This window comes from Protobothrops mucrosquamatus, unplaced genomic scaffold (assembly GCF_001527695.2).
Source record: "Protobothrops mucrosquamatus isolate PMUCROS unplaced genomic scaffold, P.Mucros_1.0 scaffold1, whole genome shotgun sequence".
NCBI classification, from domain to species: Eukaryota; Metazoa; Chordata; class Lepidosauria; order Squamata; family Viperidae; genus Protobothrops; species Protobothrops mucrosquamatus.
This window is the reverse complement of record NW_015386388.1, coordinates 2,344,902-2,359,700: the sequence shown is the minus strand read 5'-3', so window position 1 is coordinate 2,359,700 and position 14,799 is coordinate 2,344,902. Positions and strand designations below refer to the sequence as shown.

General features: G+C 40.6%; 1 protein-coding gene across 1 annotated transcript in view; it reads left to right on the top strand.

Annotated features, from left to right (window-relative positions):
• FBXL20 (F-box and leucine rich repeat protein 20) overlaps nucleotides 1-14,799 on the top strand; it is a 61,308-nt gene that overhangs the window by 15,246 nt on the left and 31,263 nt on the right. The window contains exon 2 of the mRNA XM_015832252.1: nucleotides 1,399-1,460. Within this exon, the coding sequence (XP_015687738.1) occupies nucleotides 1,399-1,460 (62 nt within the window). The remainder of the gene's footprint in view (nucleotides 1-1,398; nucleotides 1,461-14,799) is intronic.

Genomic DNA, 14,799 nt, shown 5'->3' with positions numbered 1-14,799 from the left:
CCATGGAGATCATGCTAGCACCATCCCTCAGTGCATATAGGAAAATCTTGGAAGATAGAAATGTTCTGCAGAGAGCATTTTAACCCACCTTAGTCATCTTTTATTTTGTTTTGTAGTGATTTTTATTTCTTGTTGTTTTATTTTCTAGAAGTTTGTTTCCATTTTTAGACTTGGACATTTTAAATTTGCTTTCTGTTAAATCAGCCACCAAAAGGGATATATGTATCTAGTTATATTACATATCCACTGGAAATTTTACCTGGTGACATAGGCATGTTTTGTGGAGATTCTGGGTAATAGCCAGACTCATCTCTACTTAAATTGAGGTTGTTTGCTGAATAGTATGTAGTCAGACAAAGTTTGGGGACATAATTTGGCAAGGCAAGATATATGTTGAAACACCTGAAAAGATCAGTTTTTAATACAGTGTTAGAATTAATATATCACATGACCCAGTATTTTCAAGTTTATTTGGACAGATGTTTGATCTCCAGTTTCTGAGAATGCACCATTGCTTCATGATCATAATCAGTCTGCCCCAAAAGAATAGTTTTGTCTTTAAGGAAAACAGAGCCTATTCAGCTGGTATAATACAAAAAAAATGTTGCCTAGACCAGTGATGGCGAACCTTTTAGAGACCGAGTGCCCAAACTGCAACCCAAAACCCACTTATGCATCGTCGGGTGCCGGGTGGGTGTGGCCCATTGGCTGGGTGTGGCCCATTGGCTGGGTGTGGCCCATTGGGTGGGCATGGCTGCGGTGATAACGGCAGACTGGGTGGGACTAAAAAGTTCAATCAATCAGTTCCAACTTTGCAAGATCTTTTTTTTTCCTGCGAGAAGTTGAAATTGACTGATTGTTTGAAACTTTTTTTTTTTTTTTTGCAGACGGCGGCGGAGGTCTAAAGCAAAAAGGTTTTATAAAACCCAGCTGAAGGCCTAGGACTGGGGCGACGGCGCGAGTGCCCACAGAGAAGGCTCCGAGTGCCGCCTCTGGCACCCGTGCCATAGGTTCGCCACCACTGGCCTAGACTCAGTAACTTGTGTCTAACATGCACATATCCATATGCTCCAGCAGAAAAAAATAAAAACCCTGAGATGAGGGGTGCATAGTGTTCATGATCCCAGTGCTATTACAGAGATTAAAAAATAAGTATAATATAATTTAAAATTATACATAGTCCCAGCAGCTCAGTAGTGATTGCAGCATATTTCCAAATTACTTTTCAAAATAAACGTACAAACATACTATCTAAAAGCTATCAATCCAATTTGATTTAAAAATAATTTTTTGTACAACCCTTCCCCAATTTTTTTGTATATTGATTTGTATTGATAAGGATATAATCTATAATGAAAATGCAGAAGACTTAATGTGTGTTTTGCTTTTATTTTGTAGATGTTCTCAAATAATGATGAGGCTGTGATCAATAAAAAGCTTCCCAAAGAGTTGCTTCTTCGGTAAGATGTCTTCTGTTTTGTTCAAAGATTGAGCACAGGTTTAACTAACATGAGAGTAAAGCAAGATGCTAGTTGACTGCAAACAACTCCAAAGCCTAGATTCTGCAATCTGGAAAGCTAAACTCCCAAATCTCCTGAATCGTTTGCTGTATCAAATCAGTTCTGCTATATCCAATGCAGCCTTTCAACGGATTTATAAAAGAGCTGCTTTCAGTGTGGTTTGGCACAATTAAAACTTGGTGTCCCATCTCCTTCATAAGGAGTCATAACTTAAGGAGCAACATTATGATGCCTTTTAAGCCTATTTACAAATACTCAAAGCAAGTGTATTGAAATGAAGATATTTCTAAAACAAGATGGGAAATTGCTAGGTTTGTTTCAGATTCCAAAAAAAGCCGTTATAGGTGATCTTCAAGCTTTTCTTTAGCATACTCAACTATCTGTGTCCAGATTCCAGTTTGTTCCCAACAGACTGTATTAACTTTTTCTACTGTTTAGAAAAAAGAGAAAGTGTTCCATATTTGGAAAGGATGTAGAAAGCAACTATTGAAGATATAAACTCAATACTTCTCTCTGTTCACAATTGCAGAAATGTGGCTCTTATCCTAGAATAAAGCCCACAGATTTTAGGTTGATTTTAGCATTCCAGTTAGCTTTGTGGAAGGAAATGTCTGATCCTAGTTTTTGTTTTTGTTAGCCTGTTAAATGCTCATCCATTCTCATACTTTCAAACTCCAAAATTATGGTAACCTAAATAAAGAAAGGAAAGGTTAAATTTGTCTTAAAATATAATGTTCATTTCATCTTCATTTAAGACAGAATAAACAAATATTATTTTTTTTATTTTGTTTCTAGATGAAATTTTAAATCAGTACCCAGTAAAAGCCCTCAAGTAAAAAAATGTTTGGGTATTTTAATTATTAAGCTTTGAGAGGAGGAATACAAGAAGCATATTTTAAGATATTTCCGTCAAAGACTCCCTTTCAAGAGAGCAGTTTGTCACCTTTCTCTGAATTTCCCCTTTTGATTAAAAAATAAGCTAAGGAGATATTTCATTGCACTCATATCAGGAAGTTAGATCAGGGCCTTTTGGGTTTTGCATTAGTATATATTTTTTCTACTTCTTGCTTCTTAAGATGAACCTTTTTCTGCTTTGCCATGAACCCAGTTTCTGCTTTTTTGTGATTTACTTTGTTCCCATTCCCATAATTTTTCTCTCAGTTTCCTCTCTCTCAGCTAACTTTTTCTCCATATTAGTTTGTATTTAAATCATTCCCTTTGCTGCCTTTGGATGCTCATTTATTTTATTGTTCCCTATCCTAACAATGCTTTCAGTCATTCTTGTTTCTTCCTGATATAAATAATTCCAGGGTAAAAGTCACTATTCTGATGTTTTCCTCTTTCCTTTCATTATCTTCCCAGGGCTTCCTAAAAGAACCAATTTTTATGGCTTTTTCTAAATTCCAGCTGGGTGGGGCCAAATGGAATAGAGACAAAGTATTGTTCCAAAGAATGTAGGAATCAGTTGGCTAGAGAGCCGCTCTTCCTGAACGTATTAGATACAATTGGGAGTAGGTATTAGATACCTGGATCCTGAGCTGTGTAGGATTGAAAATGAAAACCAACATATTGAATTACACCCAGAAATCCACTGTAACTGGTCAAACCAATTAAAAGTAATGCTGTTATATGGGTGAAAGGATATGCCTATAACTACTCAAAGCACTGTCTTCTGGACAATCTCAAAAGGCAACCACATCTATATAATCCAAACAGTGACCAAGGCTTGAATGTTTGTGAGTAGGATCATAACTGGCACGCAGGGTGGAATTTGCAAAAGCTTTTCCAGTCACATCTGTACTGAGCAGGAGGTATGAGTAAAAAGGGGCCCGCACATTATGAACCAATTTGGTATGGGACCATGACCCCTATCCAGAATTAGAAATGGGATTTTCCTGCAATTGGATGGCTTCGAAAGCCAGATCCACGCTATCATGCTAGGATTGGGCCTAAATATAGTCTTCCTTATTCAGACCCAAACAGCTTCTAGGCACTGGAACAGCATCTTGACTTCACTTATTCATCTAGAGCAGGGCTTTTCAACCTTTTCACCCATTGTACCACTTTTAGGATAAGGCAATATCCGAGTACCACCAGTCACCCAGCAAGGTGTCAAAAACTTGACCAAAAAAGGAGGGGGAAAAATGATAAAGTACAGGTAGTCCTCGACTTACAACAATTCACTTAGTGACTGTTCGAAGTTACAATGGCACTGAAAAATGCAAATTATGACCATTTTTCACACTTAATGCTGTTGCAGCATCCTCAGGGTCATGTGATTTACATTCGGATGCTTGGCAACTGATTCATACTTATGACGGGCACAGTGTCCCAGGGTCATGTGATCACCTTTTGCAACTTTTTGACAAACAAAGTCAATGGCCAGAGGGGCATGGCCAGCTCATTACTCAGGTTGCGGGTGCCTATGGGGGGTGCGGGAGGGGATGTGGGGGGGATCTGTGAGTCTCTGGTGGAGGGGGTGGGACAGACATGGGCACATTCCTTTCCTCCCTCTCTCCCTCCCATTGTCCCTTCCTTCTTACGTTCCTTTCTTCCTTCCATCCCTCTTTGTCCCTCCTTCCCTCCCTCCCTCCCTTCCTTCCTTCCTTTCCTTCATCCTCTCTTTGTCCCTTCCTTCCCTCCCTCCCATTGTCCAGCGCTACGGGAGCGGGGAGGGCATAAAAGAGCCCGAAGGAGGCAATTGGAGTTTGGCTGCCGCTGCCACCGCCACTGTTGCTGAGCCACATGACTGCGCGACGGTGGCTGCTGCAGTTCCTGCCCGCTGCTTCTCCTTGGCTGCTTCCTCTGAAAAGGAGCGGCAGTCGCGCTCGGTACAGCCTGGAGCCCAGCATAGCTGCTGTTCTTCCGCAGGGGGAGGAGAGCGCAGGCAGTGGAGGAGCGCACAGGGGCGGGGAAAGAGCCGCAGGTGCCAGACTCCCTCTAATGTGTTGCACGCGTCCGCAGCCGGAGAAAAGCAGCAAGTGGGGAAGCGGCTCATTCATTGCTGCAGCCGCAGCCCAGAGCCACACGCAGCCCCGGGCATTTCTTTTACGGGCACAGCGGAGCCTCAGCACCAGGTTGGACCCCGGGAGGCTCCTCAGTGCCGAGCTGAAATGCAGCTGCAGCAGCTCCAGCCCCTCCCTGGGTGCAAAGGGGTGCTTTTCGGGCTCCAGCCCCATTGCTGCATTGACCTGCGGGTGAAAACGGGCTTTGCTCTCCAAACGAGAGCCGAGGGCAGCAACCGGAGGGCAGCCAGAGTGTTGGGAAGAGCGGGCGGGGCCTTGCCAGGGAGGGCCGCCCTATGTCCTCTAACGGTGGTCGGAGCGACGAAGCGCAGCTGCCAATCCCGCCCTGCTCAGCTTGCCCATTCTTATTCCCCCCTCCCAAAAGGCGGTGCTGTAAACTTTACAGCTTTCTGCAAGCAAGTGAGATGACCAGGAGCATGAGATCGGCGTTTCTGAGCACACGCCGATTTGCGCCCCTGCCCATCTCGCTCGCTTGCCGGTGCCCACAATCTGCCCAGCCTCCCCTCTGCCTGCTTTGCGCAGCTCCTCCTGAGCCCCCCGTGCCCGCCGTTAACCCTCCCACCACCATGCAGGGTAAGATTGGCGCCCCCGCCCAGATGCCCTCGCCACCCCCAAGCATTTTTTTTACTCACCTGCTTTCAGCTGCACTCCCTTTCTCCTTTTGCTTCTCTGCCTTCGTTTGCTTCTCTGCCTTCGCCACGTGTTTGTGGGTAAAAAAGAAAAAAAAAGTTCCATGAGATGTTCTACCTTCTCACAAGAACTTAGAAAGTCTCATGGAACTTTTTTTGTCTCACAAACACATGGCTGAAAAGGACAGGAGAAAGGGAATGCTGCTGAAAGCAGGTGAGTAAAAAAAACGCTTGGGGAGGTGAGGGCATCTGGGTGGGGACGGGGGGGACACAGGCAATGCGTCGCGCAGCTCCAGCGGAATCTCCACTGAAGACTGCTTGAGGCTGCCTGCTACCCCCAAGGCCGCCGCCAATCAGCTGGAGCTGCGCGCTTTGATCCTGGGCTCTCAGCAGGACCCAGGCAACGTGCAGTTCCAGCTGACTTTGCCACAAGTTCACCTCATCCACTTTTACACTTTTTTACATTTTCTTTTACATTTTTTTTCAACCCGTCCTACGGGTACCACCAGCCAAGTGCTCGCGTACCACTGGTGGTACGCATACCACCAGTTGAAAAGCCCTGATGTAGAGTTGTTACAATTTCACATTCATGTCCAAAAGTATTTATTTGCCTTTAGAAAAGAAAATCATAATTTTTAGAAATCTAAAAATGAATCTTCAGGGCACTTACAATGTGTAATCATTTTCATCTCCCATGTACTACCTGACAAAGAGTTTTATGTAGTAAGAATTAAAACACAAAAGAAGGGATTTTCAAATTTTTTCAGACTACAGAATCTGGTGGTTAAAAATAAATTCCTGAAAATCCTGATCCAGAGCCAAAGCTGTAGTGCTAGAAAATTGGCTGTTTGCTTATAATCTTAGAATACAGTTTGAAAAATCTCAGTCTAAAGGACCATACTGAAAATTGCACTGTATGGAAATAGAAAATCATGCAAATCAGTTCAGTCATATGAATATTTTTGCTGTCTGATGCCAAGATCTGCCAGTGGAATAGTGAGATATGATAACCAAAGGGGTTAGGCCAGGTTGAGAGTAATTCTAAACAATTTCCAACACTTTAAATCCTGTAGAATCTCCAGAAGAACAATCCCCTCTTCTGGACTGGATAAGGAGATCAGCAGAGATTTAGCTAGACTAACGATAGCTCATCCTCAGCAGATGGCAACACCTAACAAACCCTGCTGCTGAACGTGGTCAGACCTGATTAGCAGAGACATCTGTGTATCCCATAATTTGAATCACACTCATTTCTATTGTTAAGTTTACAATACTGCGATAAGTCCAGGTCTGTTCATTAGAACTAGGAATCAATCTGTTTCTAGTAATTATGTCCATTCTGATTAGCTTCCATATTATATATTTTTTAAAATGCATACAAAATATGACAGAAGAATATTAATCAGTCTCTAAGATCTTGATTTATTAATTTAAAGATAATAGTTATAGCAAATTTTATGTTTTCATTCATTTTCATTCATCTAGGCTTGAAGTAATCAGGATCACATGACCTTTTAAAATGTGTAGTAGATGACCATATTTAGTTTAATACAAAAGCAGAATAGCAAATTAGATAGCATACATTCTACTGCTCAGTCTATAATTTTTTTGAGATTCCAGTCTGCTAATGTTATTGCAGACTTTCTGGTTATACCAGTTTTACATTTCATTAATTACTAGAGAATAGCAGCGTTCACTTTCTTAAATGTGAGCAATAGATTCTAATGCTACAAGTGAGATCTACCATAGGAACTGATTAGCAAAAAACTACAAATCCATTAGCTCTGGCTCTTGATAAGGTAGTTAGTAAAAGGCTATTTCACATTATGGAATTAAGGAATAATTTAAACTGCTTTGTCATTGTGCCTTGGCACTTGGATTGCATTTATTTGCTATAGAGCAGAATAGTATTTAAAACTAGCTTGCTTATTGATTATCATAGCATTTTGCACTTATTGGCTATCATAGCATTATATTTCTATTATATAAGTAATTGTTTCTGGCTTTTGAAATGTGCTTCCCCCCATTTTCTTAGTTTTATAGCATTTGAATATTAAAATACATAAGGACTCTGCTTTTCGGAACATATTGTTAGTGGATAGAGTTCATTTATTTGAGAGGTGGAAAATAAAAGCCTAATCCTCTAGAGAGAGAGTTTGAGGATTACATATATATTGTAATTTATCTAAAATTCTCTATTACTGTTTATTTATTAATTTAGAATTTGAATCACAATGGATTCAGTCTTGCAGATCACCCAAAACTATTTCTTTGCCTATGAATCTTAATATGCTTTGGATCTTAGTCTATGTTTAACCTTGATCAGCTTTCTCTGTTATATTTTTTTAAACTATTACATACATTATGATCTTAATAAACTGGTTAACTGTGGCAGCTGATAAATTTATTATTGCATTGTCCTTTGTCTTTCCATATGAAAGACATTTTGTCTTTCCATATGAAAGAAATTTTCCTATACATATCTATGACCTTTAATCTATATATAAACTCTAGTACTTTGCTTTCCCAACAGTGTGAAGCAGTAAAGAAACATCCTTTAAAAATAATCATTATTATAATAGCCTTAATATTTTTTGTGTGTTTACCAAATTTTTCTATATGTCGTAGGACTTGGAAGGAGTATTTTGCTGTCAGTTTTGAAAGTAACCAAGCATTTAGTATATTCTTTGAGTTACATTTTTCATCTGAATACAGGCCTGTTCCTTATGCAAGCATTTCTGGCAAACAAAACACTAGCCAGTATATTAAAAAAAAAAAGCAGTTTAGATAGTGCTGTGCTACAGTGAAGGAAAAAATATTTGATACCCTGCTGATTTTGTATGTTTGCTCACTGACAAAGAAATGATCAGTCTATAATTTTAATGGTAGGTTTATTTTAACAGTGAGACAAAGTCCAGAAAAACACATTTCAAAAAAGTTATAAATTGATTTTCATTTTAATGAGTGAAATAAACGGAGAGGAGAGAGATAAAACAGGCCGGCCAGGAGCCAATTTACAACTTCATGGCAGCCATCCATGCCGGGCACACACAGAGGTGGCAGCGAAAAATGGGAGAAACACAGCTGGGGAGGGGTCATCCTCCATCAGGAATGAAGAAAGGCACCATTGGCTGGAGGTTTGGCATGGAGGGAGGAAGGAAGATGGGAAGGAGGGTGGGAGGGAAAGAGGAAGGAAGGAAGGAGATGGGAATGAGAAAGAGGGAGACAGGGAAGGAAGGCAGGGAGGGAGGCAGGCAGGCAGGCAGGCAGGCAGGAAGGAAGGAAGGAAGGAAGGAAGGAAGGAAGGAAGGAAGGAAGGAAGGAAGGAAGGAAGGAAGGAATGAGAGGGAGGGAGGGAGGGAGGGAGGGTGTGAGGGAAGTTCTGCCTTAGCTGCCCTGCTGCCCTTTCACCATCTCCTTGGCACCTCCTCCTGGCCTATTCTGGTGGTCTCGCATCCTATCGCTGAGAATGCTTTGGTTACAAAGGTGGGTCTCCTCGCATGGAGAGGGAGTGGGCCTCAGACCCATGCACTTTGCCCTCCTGCACCTACCATGAGCAACCTGGCCAAGGAGAGTGAGCATAGCAGCAGCAGCTTCGAGGAGGAGGTAAGGGCAGTTGGGTGCCCCCTCAGTCAAGAGGGACTGGACTGGGTTGGGCTACGGGTCCTGTTGCCTTGGGAGCTTGAGGGCCGGGCTGGACACTTGCCCTCTGCTGCCTAGGGCTCCAGGCAGCCTGCGCCACCGTCTGGGAGTATCTACCCCAGTCTCACTCCCCTCCACCAGAGATCCCCGGATTTCCCCCACAGCCCTGCCTCCCCCCCACAGGCACCCCCCGACCTGAGCAACATTGAGCTAGCCACCCCCCCTCCGGCCATTGACTTTGTCAAAAGGGGATCACATGACCCTGGGACACAGTGACCATCATAGATATGAATCGGTTGCCAAGCATCCGAATGTAAATCACATGAACCTGGGGATGCTGCAACGGTCATAAGTGTGAAAAATAGTCATAAGTCACTTTTTCAGTGCCATTGTAACTTCAGTCACTAAGCGAACTGTTGTAAGCCGAGGACTACCTGTACTTTATCAATTTTTTCCTTTTTGGAGGGGGGTCATCAAGTTTTTGACACCTTGCTAGACGATTGGTGGTACTCAAATATTGCCATATCCTAAAAGTGGTACAATCGGTGAAAAGGTTGAAAAGCCCTCAAGCTATAACTTATGAAAATATATCCCACAACAAATTGGTTAGTTTTGAAAATACAATAGTGCAAACCTTTCTGCAGATCAAATCAACTTTGACTTTGGGAATATTTGCTGACAAATTTAATGATGTGCCTTCTAGATTCTGTGTTTTTGAGAACTTAAAACATAAGAAATAGTTTTGAGAATTGAAAGCTTCTTGCATGCAAGCTGTGAAAATTTATTAATGCAAATTAGCACGTGAGATTTTGAAAGAGAGCTTTATCCAAAGGATTGCCTTATAAATAAGCTTCAGTTTCTACAAGACAAAGACTGGTGTGTTTTCATACAGAATTATTGCATAAGTGGTGGTTTCTGGATTTTTTAATAGGAAAGAATGTTTTGGCATCCCATGTATGGGGGTGTCAAGCAAAAAGCATTATATTTTTCTCCATTCATTTGCAATAGGTGTTCAGCGGGTAACTTCCAATTTTGATGACTTAGCAATCTTTTGATGATTTTGGTTTTGATGATTAGGAATCTTTCCCTAGGCCTGACACTGAAGGCTTGTTTGCCTCTTCTCATTGCCAGTTTGACATACACTAGAAAGCCAAAAAGACAGCATCTTCTTTCTTTTAGTATTGGTAGCAATTACACACTTATGGTAGAAATGAGAAAGTATGAATAATAGTACTAGCAGTGAATTGGTAGTATTCTAGAATATAACCAGAACCTCATTGATATGCCGTAATGTCACATGCATTATATAACATTAAGTTAGGTTGTGACTTATCAAACTTTAGCTGGTATTAATCTATAATCTGTTCTGTAAAGATATATAGTTGATTTTCCAGGAACAAATTACAATTAGTTAAAAGCTAGCTAATGTTTACACTTCCATATATCCCAAAACAGTATTTTAGATAATTCTGATTTGGTTTTATGCTCCATCCACTAGAAAATAGATGGAAGGCAAAAGTAGTTAAACATCAAAGTGCTCCAAAGATTTTTGCTTTCTTGGTGCTTTTCTTGAACTAAGCCTCCTGCTGCAAACAACCTAGCAATAGGAATCTGTCCAGTTGCTTTCCTTCTAAAAGTAGAGAGTAATTAGTTTCATAGCTGCTACTAGAATAGAAGATATTCTATTCTAGAAGGAACCAACATAGAGTTAATAGAACTTCATGTTCAAATCACCATTTTACTATCTCAGATAACCTTGTCTTTTATAATTTCAGCAGTATAGATATTGCTGTATGACAATAGGATTTGTTTCTTAACATTGCAATCTTGATAAAACATCTCTTTCAAAGGATGTTTTAAGGAGAACTACCAACTTGCTGACCAATTAATGACCCTATAAAATTATCTACTATTGTTTATTCTCCAGTTCTCCAGAAGATTAATGTACTTTCATTAAAAGCTAGGCTTTTTACACTACGGGATGCCAAACAGTAAGTAGAAATTAATAATTTCTATTATTTCCCAGGACATCACCCTCCTATTTTCTCCTGAGAAAAAGAAAAAAAATGAAAATGTATAATGCACTGAACTTGGTGAAAATTATTATAGTTCTTTTGAAACTTTATTTTTCCGAAGACATGATTGTATTTTATATCTACTGTACATAAATACTATGATCAATCTTTAACATAGACACAGAATTTCCTGGCATTTTCTTCAGTAGGAATGCATCTGCTTCTAGGGTATTCTATAACTATGTGGTCCCAGAGTTTTAAGCCAAGTACTGATGCAAAGAGATGGGGACTGGTCTTTTAATGATTCTAGATAGGTAATGAGGATTCCAAAATTAATTGTAGAATGAAGTTGAGGCAGTTCTTGAAAGATTTCCATTGTACTGTATTCAGTGTATGATAAAAATGAATATCTTGTATGGGATCATAAATGATGGTTATAAACCACAATGGTTTATAAATCCATAGTAAGCCAAAGTGAAACAAACCACATTAAAGCTTAAAACAATGTGTGAATCTAACTACAGATTAATCCTGAAGGGAGCATTAGGTTTGGAAAGAAATATGCTATATGATTTAAAAACTTTTTCCCCTTATACATTAAAATTCCTCCCATACTTCAAAAACATTCTCCTTTCTGTACTAACATCATAGCATAGTACTCTTGTTGGTGGTGAATCGGCAATTCTTCCTGCCAGGGAATAAAATTTTGCTGAGAAAGATATTATCCAAATTCACTAAGTTGTATGTCATACCTCTTTCTTCTTCTGGGATAGCTGTTTTTTCTACTTGCCCTCAAATTTCTGGCAATATATATTCCACTAGTGAGTCTGATACGAAAGTATGGCGGTGTAGGTACATTGGCTAAATGCCAGGAGGCTAGGAAGATGTCCAAATAGTTTATTAATTTATTAAATTTATATGCAGTCCATTGTTGTTGGCATTGGTTTTAAGGTAAGGCTGCTGACATTTTGTAGTTACAGATCACTCTACACATAAGGAAAGCAAGAAATACTTTGGGTCCATGACAATAGCTGTCAATCTTTTGCAAAGAATATGTTTTGGGTTCCATGCATTAACATTTTGTTAAGAATTATTCAGTGGTTGAATTCATACATTGTTTTAAGCCTTAATATGTTTCACTGTGGCTTACTGTGGATTCATAAAACATTGTGTTTTATATGCCATCATTTATGAATTTGTTATTTTAAGCAAACTAAACTTCAGTAAACCAAGTTAAGCTGTGGTTTTTTGTGAAGTGTGAACCTACAGCTTGATATTGGAGAGGAAGCTTTTGTTACAGGATGGGACAACTTGCCACGGCCAACTAGCCGTGGCTGACTTGCCACAGTCAACTTACCCTGAGATAACTTGCTGCAGAACAATTGGATAATTCAATTATTTAAAGTAATTAAACAATTATTTTAATTTTTATCATTCACATTTCATTTTGTTCCTTCTTTGAAATATTTTCTTTAATTATTCTATTCCACCACTTCTTCAACACTATGTTTGTGTGTGAATGGGGAGGATATTGGAGGAACGTGTGTGTGAGAATGGGAAGCACTGGGTGAGCTGCGTTTTGCAAGATGAAGCGGGTGGACCAGGTCCATCAGCATCAGGAAGGCTCCGAAGGAGGTAGCTGCGGGGGGGGGGGGGGGAAGCAGGAGGCTTCCCAGCAGGTGCCGGCAGGCCTGCAAATGCGGCACTGCCCCTCTGCTTTCCAACCCCGAAATTCCGGAGTAAAGTTGGGCAGCCTTTGAGTGCTGCTGACAAACTGCAAATCTGCTGTAGTCTTGGCTGCCGCCCCCTTCCTTGGCTGGGCGAGGCTGGAGTGCTCGGCCTTTAGGCGGAGGGCAGGAGTGCCGGGGAGCACCGCTTTGCAGGACAGAGGTACTTGCAAGTCCCGCCCCAGCTATGGCGAGGAGCAGTGACTGCGTCTGTGTCCAGGGGGCGAGGAGAAGGAACCAGAGGGGCACAGAGGCTGGGTTGCCTTCTGGTCTGCTGGATTCAGGGTTTTCCTTTGATTGGGGGCATATGGCCTGACCCTTACCAAAATGCAAATCCCTCTCTAAGCAGGGATTGGGAAGCTGAAAGCCTCTGTCTTTGTGGCCATTCAGTTCTAAAATCCATGGGCTGCTGCTGGGAAGGAGAATCAAAATAGGGCAAAACAAGTGTAGTCCACCATGGTTTATTGATTGCAAAGTTTTCCTCGGGTTTTCCTATCCCTTCCTGGGCTATTGGCAAGGTCTGTACTGAACACCAGGCTGCAAACTACTCAACCAGATTTTAGCCTAGCCCCGTGGTGGCGAACCTATGGCACACGTGCCACAGGTGGCACGCGGAGCCGTCTCTGGTGGCACGTGAGCCCTTGCTGGGCCGAGCTGCTCCCTCTTCCTCTCCGCGCATGCGCAGTCTGGTAATAGGCGAGAGGCTATAAAAGGAGCAACTTTCTGCGGAAGCAGCATTTGTTGCAGACAGTTTGAGAGTGAGCACGAGTCGGAGCAGACAGTGAGTGAGCGAGTACAAGACGACAGCTCAGTGGCCATGCCCACTCGGCACCCAGCAATGCATAAGTGGGTTTTGCATTGCAGTTTGGGCACTCAGTCTCTAAAAGGTTCGCCACCACTGGCCTAGCCCCTTGTACAATCCCAGGCCACATTCTGGAGGTAAGAGGATGTAGTAACAGGAGAGAGCTGCAAAATTGATTTGTTATTTATTCTTCTCTTTAGCAGCAATAACTATGTTCTTTAACGACTTTGCTAGCAACCTGCAGGCTGTGAACTTTCCTTTTCCTCTTGGAGAAAGAATTCAGAAGTGCTAGATTTATTAGCCTACTAATTACAGTATACCTTGTTGGTTTTTTAAGGAACTTATGAGAAAAAGATATGTCTGAAAATTAAAGGATGTATCGATTGAGTTGTGAGACAGGAAAGGGAAGTACATGGACTTACACACTTCCAGTTGCTGACAGGTGTGCCACTAATATTCTTTTTTTTAAAGACAATTTTATTGGTTTTTCCATTTTTGCACCCAGAAGCTTAAGAGCCACCGTGGAGATAGGGTAATCAATTGAATACAATAACATCATAAATATACAGCTTAGATAATACTCCTTAAAATTTCCCTCTCTATCAATTAACATGATATAGTCAAATTAATACATTTCTAAATAAAATTCCTTCATTAATACATTCCTAAATAGAAATTCCATTAATCAATAAAGGTTATTTTCAACTACTTATATAAATCAAAGTCCTGTTTTCAGCTATAATTAATTTCCAAATACCATATCCAACTAAGCGTTAAACAAACATACTATTTACCATTTGGATGTCCCTAACTTCTCCTATTTAAGCATATTATTTCCATCATTGCATTCTTATAATTCTTAACCATATTCTTTTTCCTCTTCGATAGTTCTTCGTTTATTAATTTCATCTCTTCCATTATTACAATCTTTTTCTCATTATACCTCCACAAATTAATTATCATGGCTAATAATAAAAAACACAAAAAATAGAGAAAATAGTAAGAAGGAAAGACAAAAACAAACCAAGAGGAAAAAAGAGAAAGGAAGAAAGATCTATTATTCCAAAGAATATGTTCTTACTATATTTCAATACTAAGTTCTAAATCTTATCTTAATAACACCTCTTAAAATTCCAAATCCAAATCAGTCCGCATCTCTATAAAACCTTTGCAACCCATAGCTGTAATCTTAAATTACATATTTATATCTTATTCTAGCCTTCTTCCTATTCCAAATAGGTTTCCATAATAAAGCCTCTAGATCCACAGATAAATCTCCCTTCGTCTCTGGCCAAAGTACATAAACCAAAGAAATTTTAGTCCATTTTAGTAAGCTAGTAACAAAATTATAGTGATTCTCAATGGCTCTTGATTGGACCTCAATCCCCATCCTTTTTGAAGTTACGTATACCGTATTTTCCGGCGTATAAGACGACTG